Here is an 8,935-nt window from a genome sequence, read left to right as displayed (position 1 = left end):
TAACAGTTTGGTCAATAATCATCTAATGACCTACCTGTTGCCTAACAGCCAAACAGCAGTTGCTCAAGAAATGATAGGTGGAATCAATGGCTAACAATAATGTGAATAACCAATGCATTTTATGAATCAATAAGCAAACATAAGCAACAGTTCACGCAGACAGACACACTGGCTGGCTTAGCAACAAGGTTTGGATATCAGGACTTTTCAGATGCCTTAACAAAGAGGCTGGCTCATCACTAAACACTTACTGGTTGCATCTCTGTGAACACTGTAGACAGGCTGTTCCAAATATCCTCCAGCCCAGTCCTGACCTTTTTCCAAAAAGCAAGGGCTGGGTTGGGCCTGAGACTGGGGATGAAGGGGGTGGGTCTGAGTCGGCTGACTAGTGGGGGAAGGGGGGTAGTGGTGGTGGCCCCGGTGGTGGTCTGAGTGGTGCAGCTGGTGTCAGGACAGAGACCTGCATCGAGGGGGCACTCCTCCCGCTCGCGGTTGCAGGGGCATTGGTGGTAGGTGCAAGGCCGGTGCTCAGTGCGGAGTTGGCTCAGCGCCCCAACTCGCAGGTGCCCCGAAAGGCCACGCAGTTTCCTGGCCCGGGTCCGGCTCATGGTGCCGGACTTGCAGTGGCAGTGCCACGGGCCCCAGGGCATCAGCACCAGCCACAGATCCTCGGGAGCTGGCATGGTTGTGGGCGAGGGCGGTGGCCACTGGTTTGGGGTGGACCGTGCTGCTGACCACTGGTTCAGGGTAGTGTCGGAGAGCAGCTGGTCCACATTAGCCTTCCAGGTGGAGGGCCGCTGGCTTGAAATCCTGATTTTGGAATCCTGGTCATTCGCTGTAAACCCTGGGCTAGGCCCCCCAGGTGTACTGGAAGTCATATTGTCAGTCTCCAACTCGGTGTTATTCTTTCTAGCGTAAATCACAACCCCCTCTTCCAAAGACCCATCCTCCTCCGCTGACAATCGCGACCTGCTACCTGTGGACACCGTGGAGGCCAAGAGCTCGGCAGCGACAGGGCCTGCCAGGCTGTCGGCCGCGGCCACGACATCGTCCTCATCCTCCATTGTTACCATCGTCTTCTGGGAAACAACGCTCCGGGTGCTCCGGGCGGTGGTCCAGTAGCTGCGGGTCACAGGGCCCCCGAAGCGGAAACTGTCCCGCGGCATCGCGGTCGAAGTCAGGCCTTCGGCCCCCGCCAGACTCAGCAGCAGGGCCCAGAGCAGCGCGCCGGCGGCGGGGACCATGGGGCTGGACGGTGTGGGGCTGGGAGGGAGGCCAGTGAGGAAGGCCGGGGCTCCCACTTCTCTCCCTCCCTTCGGCTCTCGACCCACCGGGTCGTTAGAACCGAGGCCCGCGGGGGAGGGGAGGGGGGCTCTGACTGAGCGCCACACCCCTCCCCCAGGCCCTCTCCCCGCGGGTCAGCTCCTGCAGGCCCAGGGGCTCAGCTGAAAATCCCAGGGAACCTCTGCAGCAAGAACTCCTGTGCTAGAACCGACAGACGGATTGTGATGTAAGGGGCTGGGGAAAGAGTAGTTCACTTCCTCCGCGCGGCGCTTGAATCTCTCATCGCAGTTTATTAATCGCTACAGATCTGAATTTATGAAAGAGGACAAAATACAGGTCTTGAAAATGCCCCTCCCCAGGCTCACAGGCAGCAGACGTGACTACTGAAGGAAAGAGGGAAACAGAATGGTTCTTCAACATTTAGGGCACTGACTCCTGGCTCCCAGTAGGAGCCCCTGCCCTCCCCATCCACCCCTCACCTTCACAGACTGCTAGAATACCACAGGTAGAAAGGATCTCAGACTCAAAGAGAGGAGGTTATTTGCCCAAGGTTCTACAGCTAAAGCAGCACAGCTTTGCACTTTCCTATATAAAATGCCACAACATGCACCCCTCCAGCTGAAATGAAAGTCACCCAGCACATCAGGTTCTGGACCTCAGAGCCCTGCTTTGAAGTCAGGGTCATGGAAGGAACTACATCCCATTGAGATGTGAAGATCCAGTGGTACTGGGATTGAGGATGAGATGATTTACAAAATAGCTCAGATGTTTCAGCGTTTAGGGTGTAAGCAGATCAATATCTTTGCTTGGTTCTTAAGCTCATTATTCCAGTCCTATGCTAGGTCCCTCCTGAGCCATGGAGATCCTGGTCCAGCCTAGGAGAAAGAGAGGGAAAAAAAGTGGTCCAGGAGCAGACTGGGTTTTACTCAGGGGTTTAGGGAGAGAAGCCAGGTGAACTGGAAGAGGTAGATTAGTTGCTTGGGTCGGTCAGCATGTAGGATCCTTTGCTCTCTAGCAACCCTCCCCCACTGGATATTCTCTCCTATTCACTGCCAACATATCCCTTCTTAATTTCTAGGGCTGGTCTGAATTTCCTCTAAATTCTGTGCTGTGATTACTCATTTATTCCTTGATGCACTTATAGGATTAATTTTTTTCATTTGTTCTTGTTGGATACAGTAGTGTCCTGCATGTATGGAGTCTTCCCATATACACTGAAGCCTCTGAAAGCAGAGCCTCTGTCTTTTAGTTCATTTGTACCAACAAGGCATTAAGAAAGTGGGAGTTGGCTCTTACACATTTCATCCCAAACTTTTATCCTTAAGCCAGGACTCACCGTCTGACAGCTTCTGGGATGTGGACATGATCCATAGAGATGAGTTGGGCCAGCTCTCCAAGGCTGTTCAGAAAACGGATCTTCCGTGTGAACTTGGAACTAAAAAGAGAGAATCAACCAAGTGTGTTTTATATGGGGAAGAGGGCTCCTGGAGATCCTTACAAAGGGAAACATAATAAGTAGAGAGTGGTTAAGGCCAGAAAGAGTCAGGGTGGGGCAAGAAGTTCTTAATCTTGATTGTGAAAATGGGGAGAGTGGAAACGGGGTCTTTGTCCCCCAAGCTAGTACCTGATGAAGGGCCGAAGCAGTGCCAGGAATGCCTTCATATACCATGTAGCATGGACAACCACCAGGGCATGCAGGTTTTTCCGGAGGCTGAAGAAGAACATGAGACCATTCCACTCTCCTTCCACCTTCATGCCTGAAGATCAGGTGGAGCTACCTTCTGTACTTTAACTTCCTTCTCTTCTTCTCTAATTTCTAGATTTCTCTGATAGTTGGGTCGAATCCCCATTCCTTTAACTGCAATCTCAGCTCCATCCATCTTGCTGAGCCTCCTCATTTTTAGGAAACTCTCCTCTTGGAATACCTTAGCCTAGCCTTCTCTACCCCACTTCTTTCCTGTGCCCTACACTTCCATAGTTCCTTTTGTACACTCCTCCATCCCTCCACGACCAGGTGAAGACCAGTGAGGAGGAAAAAAAAAAGGAACAAGAAGAGAAAAGTGAGCAAATGGAAGATGGAGGGAAGAAAGGAAACAGAAAAGGGATATCAAGGAAAAAAAGGCATAAGGGTCAGGGATGAAGGCAGACAAGAAAAGAAGACAATGGAGATGTGAAAAGTGAAATAAATGGCAAGACTATGAGAAAAGGAAGGGCTGCCTTCCATGTGCCAGGCAATGCACCATGTTGATTTATTTGATTCAAATACTCAGTGGCAAAGGTATTATCATTGACATTTTACAGAGAAGGAAACTGAGTCCCAGAAAGTTAAGTGACTTGTCCACAGTCATAAAGGTAGTAAGTGATAAAGGCAAGATTTGAAACTAGATTTCCATGACTCCAAGAAAGGACAGAAGATAGGAGAGGCTTGGAAAGGGGTATAGAGGGACAAAGAAAAGTGGAAGAGGGAGTTCCCTGGTGGCCAAGTGGTTAGGATTCCAGACTTTCACTGACAGGGCTCAGGTTCAACCCCTGGTCGGGGAACTGAGATCCTGCAAGCCACGTGGCACAGTCAAAAAAAAAGTGGAAGAGATTGAATGGAAGAAAGAATGGAAAGCTGAAAAAGAAAAAGATAAGATAGAGCGTGGTAGCCCTCTTGTCCTAGAGGCTCACCTCCGATCCAGGGTGTGGTAACACTGGCGTATCCAGCTCAGAGGTGGAACTTGGGCCCTGCTTGTGCCTCCACTCAGGTGAACAAGCAGATAATTTTCAGCTATCAGCAGCTCCAGAGTACCCACCATATACCTGGGGAGATGAAACTGTCAGGGAAGGTATGCATTTGGGGTTGTGGGGAGTGAGAAGCACATTACTGTAGACTCTACAGTCAGTTACTGATCAGAGAAGGGGTTCTTTTTAATGTTTCCTTCTCTAACATTCACTCTGGAGCACTTTAAGCCTTCCACCTCACCTAAACAAGTGTTCCATGACATAGGTGTAGTTGGGGATGCTGCTTCTGGGTAGATAACAGGAAGCAAAGAGGATGACAACATTGAGGCCATCACCATGGTAGCCTGGGGAGGAGAAGGGGAAAACTCATTCAGTCAACAAATAAGTATTGATGGACAGTACATCTGTTTAGGTTGAGAGACTCTGAGGGTCTCTAGAAGTTGCAGAAAGGATTCTGAACCCATAACTGAATTTCCAGCTTTGGCATTTTGCTTAAGAAGTCACAGTTCTTACCCCTCCATTACCTCCATGAGATAGGACTTTCTTATAGGGCTCAATGACGGTCATGTCCACTCGCTGCTCCTGCTGTCCTGTTCGGAACACCCTCCAGCAATGACCATCTTCTCCAGCCACATCCCACATACAACCCTGGCCCAGCCTTTCAGCTGCCTCACTGGCCCCCAGGCCCTCTGCCCGGGGCAGCTCATCTAAAAAAGAGGGATGGGGAAGGATCAACAAGGCAGAATACATACCTTCAGTATCTTGTAAGTTCCTCAGATTCTTAGAGTTTATTCCTCAACATCTAATTCCTCATTTTTTACCCATGACTCTTGCCCTAGTTTGTCCAATCAACCCAACCCCTTGCTGGTTTCTCTTTCCTGTGACTCATTATCTTCACTTTTTCACTAGACAATGGCCTGGAGGTAACCTTACACTATGGTAGGTTGATGGCCCTTGCCATGTTTCCAGATTCTTTCTGCCCATGCTTTTCCTTCCTTGGGTAAGCTCATTTATTCCCATGTCTTCAATTACTGCCAGTAAGGCGATGATTCCTTTCTAACCCAGACTTCTCTCCTACCACCAGACCCATGTCCCTAAATGCCTAGAGTGGACATCACTATTTTGTGTTTCTCTGTCATCTCCAAGTCACCAGACTCCAAGTGCAACTCAAACTCATTCTCTTCCTCCTCTCTTTCATGTTCTTTATTGATGAATGACACCATCCATCTAGTTGCCTGAGAGAGAAAACTCTTTGTCATCCAAGACTCTTTCTTCTCTACCAGCCGTCAAGCCAACAGGACCCCAGATCCTCCTCCATCTATCTCCATTATATCCTTTTATCATTCTTTCCACTATTAGTGTCCCGGTACAGGTTCTGAGCCTTTCTCATCTGGCCTTAGTACTAGCCTCCTAACTCATCTCCCTGCCTCTTGTCTGTTTTCCTCCATTCTACCCTTTACACCACTGCTACAGCAAGCTTTCTTTTCTTCTCTCCCTTTTTCACTCAAATGGCAATATACATAAAATACAATATACTATACTCACTAATTTTGCATGATCTTTCCATAGCAATAAAAAGAACTGCTTCATCTTAAAAAATAGTGCCTAGTATTTAGTATTCCATGGTATGGATGTACTGTAATATTGTAGAACTAACATCTTATTTATGGACCTTTAGGTTGTTTTCAATCTTTTGAAAGCCATCAAATCTGATCATGTTAGTCCCTTGATTAAAACCATTCAAGGGACTCCCCATGGCCTACAGGATAAAATCTAAACTCAGTGTGGCAGCAAGGACCTCCATGATTTGACCCTTGCCTACTTAACACAGTCTTTTGTCATTCTCTCTTCACCTCCCAACCACAGAATATATATTATATTATGTGATATAATAATATATATTTTGGTTTTGTTCCTGGCTTCTAAAACAGCTCCTGATGATAAAGGTAAAAGACGTATCTTTTCCTATTCATAACAAGCCCCTTTCAACCACAGAAGTTTATGTTAATGAGGTGACTTTGGAAAACTTCTCTGGATGAGTGGCAGGTTTCCAGGCCAACCAACCACATGATTAGAGGTTTGGAACTTTTACCCTCTGACCTCTGAGGAGGGGAGAGAGACTGGAGGTTGTGCTAAATCACTAATGGTCAGTGATTTAATCAATCATACCTACATATGAAGCCTCCATAAAAAAACCCTAACTGAAGGGGTTCTGAGAGGTTCTGGGTTGGTGAACACATGGAGGTGCTGGGAGGGTGGTGCACCCACGGAACTCCACACCCCCTTTCACATAACTTGTCCTATGTATTTCTTTCTTCTGGCTGTTCCTGATCTGTATTCCCTTATAATAAACCTGTAATCTAATAAGTAAACTGTTTTCCCAAGTTCTGTGAGCTGTTTTAGCAAATTATCAAACCTGAGGAGGGGGTGGCAGGCACCTCTGATTTATCGCCTGTCGGTCAGAAGCACAGGTGACAACCTGGACATGTGATTGGTGTCTGAAGTCTGGGGCAGTCTTGTGGGTGAGCCCTTAACCTGTGGTGTCTGTGCTAACTCCAGTTAAGTGTCGTGACTGAATTGTAGGACACCCAATTTGTGTCTGGAGAGTTGGAGAATTGGTTGGTGTGGGGAAAACCCATACATTTGGTGTCAAAAGTGCTGTGAGTAGAGAAGAAACAAAGTTTTCCTTAATACCTAAATAGTCATACTTAATACTCTGAATTCCCCACCATGCCATGCTACTGCCCAATTTGCTTATTCCACCTAGAATGCCTCTCCAACTACCTGATAAGCTCAGAATGGCATCCTCTGTGAAGTCTTCCTTAACACCTCTCAGGTGGAACTGACCTTTGCCTTCTCCCTGCTTACACCGTACCCTATACACATGTAGATCATAACCTTTTTTTTTTTTTTAGATCATAACCTTTAACTGCACTTATTTGTATATGTTTATTTCATACTAAACAGAGAATTCCCCGAGGGTAGGGATTATCTTATTCATCTTTATAACTCAGTTCTAGCTCAATGATAGCAATATAACAGTTATTCAATAAAATTTCCCTCAATAAATCAAGCACCCCCTTCTCCCCCTATACTGACTCCTCTCACATTGGACCAAGAAGCTCTACCTTTCCATTCTGAGGAAATTTTGCTGGTCTTACCTCTTGGTCCCCACCTTATTAGTTCTAACTTCAGTCCCATTAATTCCATCCTGAACTTTTTTAACATGGGCCTCTACTTCTACCAGCTCAGTCTTCAGCTTTCTTTCCCACCTTCCCATTCAAATTCATGTCCACTGTCCAGCTGCTCCGAGTCTGAAGGCGTCTCCAACTCATCTACCTCCAGGTCAGAACTGCCATCAGGAGAGGAAGGTACAGAGTGGGTAGGAGAAGCTCCGTTATCTCCAGGCCCCTTAGTCAGATTCAGTTGCAACTCTGGGGCACAAAGACGCTTACGCATGGGGCGCTGGCCACACAGGGCTAAAGTGCTGGGGGTTCCTGGGGTTGGAGGAGGGAAAAAAAAAGAAGAGAAAGATGGGTTTGTGTTGGTGGGGGATGTAAGTGATAATATGGGGTAAATTCTAAAGAAGGACTAACACGGGACATTTGGGAAGTAGAACCGCAAGGGACAGGGTGGCATAACCCTTCCGTGGACTAGAATCAGGGAGGCCTGGGTTCTAATTTACCTACCTGCCTGTGAGTTTCTTTCAGGATTATGAGGATCTCCAGAAGGGTCAGCCTCTTCAGGAAACAATCTAGAGGGGAAAAGATGAAAAGGGGGAAGAAATATAGGCTAAAGGTATTAAGCTGGTATCAACTTATCAATTCCATCTCCCCACCATGATGTTATCACCTCTTCTTTCTTTTTCCCACCTCTTTCCTTCAAGTCCCAGTTTACCATCGCTGCCCTCCATTTGTGACCAGCCCTCCCTTTTCCCAGCCGTGCTCATACTTCCTCACCTAGGGAGTTCTTCATCCTGCCAGTTTTCCTTCAGCTCCAGTCTCCCAAGTCTCAAGGATGCTCCTAGTACTGCTCTTTCTGCATTCTCCCTGACCCTATAGATAGTCTCCCAGAAAAAAAGATTATTATGAGACAAACTAGGCAGCGTCTTAAGGGGACTGGAATGAAGAGCAGTAATGAAGGTACAGAGCAGAGGGCAGGCCTTAAAAAGAAGTCAGATCTCTTGTCTCCTAGATGTTTCTACCACCTTCACCACTTGTTAGAAAGCCATCACCCCTACTGTTGGGTTTAGGAGCAGAGGAGGCATGGAAGGTAAAGCTAATTATTTTTACCTTGTTGGCAGCTGCTCCACCTGCACAGTAGGGGTGAGAGGTATTTCACATTACAGTTGTCTGGAACCCAACAGACCTGCCCAGCTGTCACTGGGCAAAGTTGGGGAAGATGTCACCTAGTCAGGCCTGCCTTTCCTCCACCACACTAGGGAGTGGTGAGGGGAAACCACGGTGGAGGGGTAGGGAAAGAAGGTAAGGAGGAAGAGAGATTTGCTGGGAAGGAGAACCTGGACCTTTACTTAGTTCTAGGTCAGCTTTCCTGATGGCCATTCTGGAGGGTGGGTATTAGAAAGCAGAAAACGGGGCAGATTTATCAAAAACAAAACACAGAAACTTCCTTAAAAAAAAAAAAAAAGCAATAGGGAATTATCCTGGAATCCCTTGTTCCCTAATTCCCATACCTTACTGATATTTCCTACTTAAAGCCACCTCCATCCCGTCTCTGCAAATTAATTCTCTTATAGTCTTATCTCCTCTAGGAACCTGAGATTTGACTTGGAAAGAGCTGGATGGTGGGGAAGTCCCTTAAGACTATTCACTCCTTGTTTCCAATCAAGTTAGCCAGAGTCTTCCTTACCGGAGATCCAATGTCTTTTCTCCTGCCTCTTGTATAGTTCCCATCTTCAGAGGTCTTC

General features: G+C 47.3%; 2 protein-coding genes across 2 annotated transcripts; both read right to left on the bottom strand.

Moving 5' to 3' along the window:
* Positions 1-239: 239 nt before the first annotated feature.
* On the bottom strand, positions 240-1,340 carry C1H1orf56 (chromosome 1 C1orf56 homolog). Its single transcript, XM_059080922.2, has one exon. The coding sequence runs from the start codon at positions 1,242-1,244 to the stop codon at positions 240-242; it is 1,005 nt and encodes a 334-aa protein (XP_058936905.2). The 5' UTR covers positions 1,245-1,340.
* BNIPL (BCL2 interacting protein like) lies at positions 1,332-8,921 on the bottom strand. Its single transcript, XM_059080847.2, has 10 exons — positions 8,878-8,921; positions 7,968-8,063; positions 7,698-7,762; positions 7,281-7,505; positions 4,533-4,715; positions 4,250-4,352; positions 3,955-4,086; positions 2,909-2,995; positions 2,621-2,719; positions 1,332-2,159 (listed from the first exon to the last, which is right to left on the bottom strand). Exons 1-10 carry the CDS (start codon positions 8,919-8,921, stop codon positions 2,123-2,125), a joined length of 1,071 nt encoding a protein of 356 aa, XP_058936830.1. The 3' UTR covers positions 1,332-2,122.
* Between the last annotated feature and the right edge of the window lie 14 nt (positions 8,922-8,935).

Source organism: Kogia breviceps, chromosome 1, assembly GCF_026419965.1.
Source record: "Kogia breviceps isolate mKogBre1 chromosome 1, mKogBre1 haplotype 1, whole genome shotgun sequence".
Lineage (NCBI taxonomy): Eukaryota > Metazoa > Chordata > Mammalia > Artiodactyla > Physeteridae > Kogia > Kogia breviceps.
Note: the sequence above shows the minus strand (reverse complement) of the source record. Positions and strands in the feature narration are given on the sequence as shown.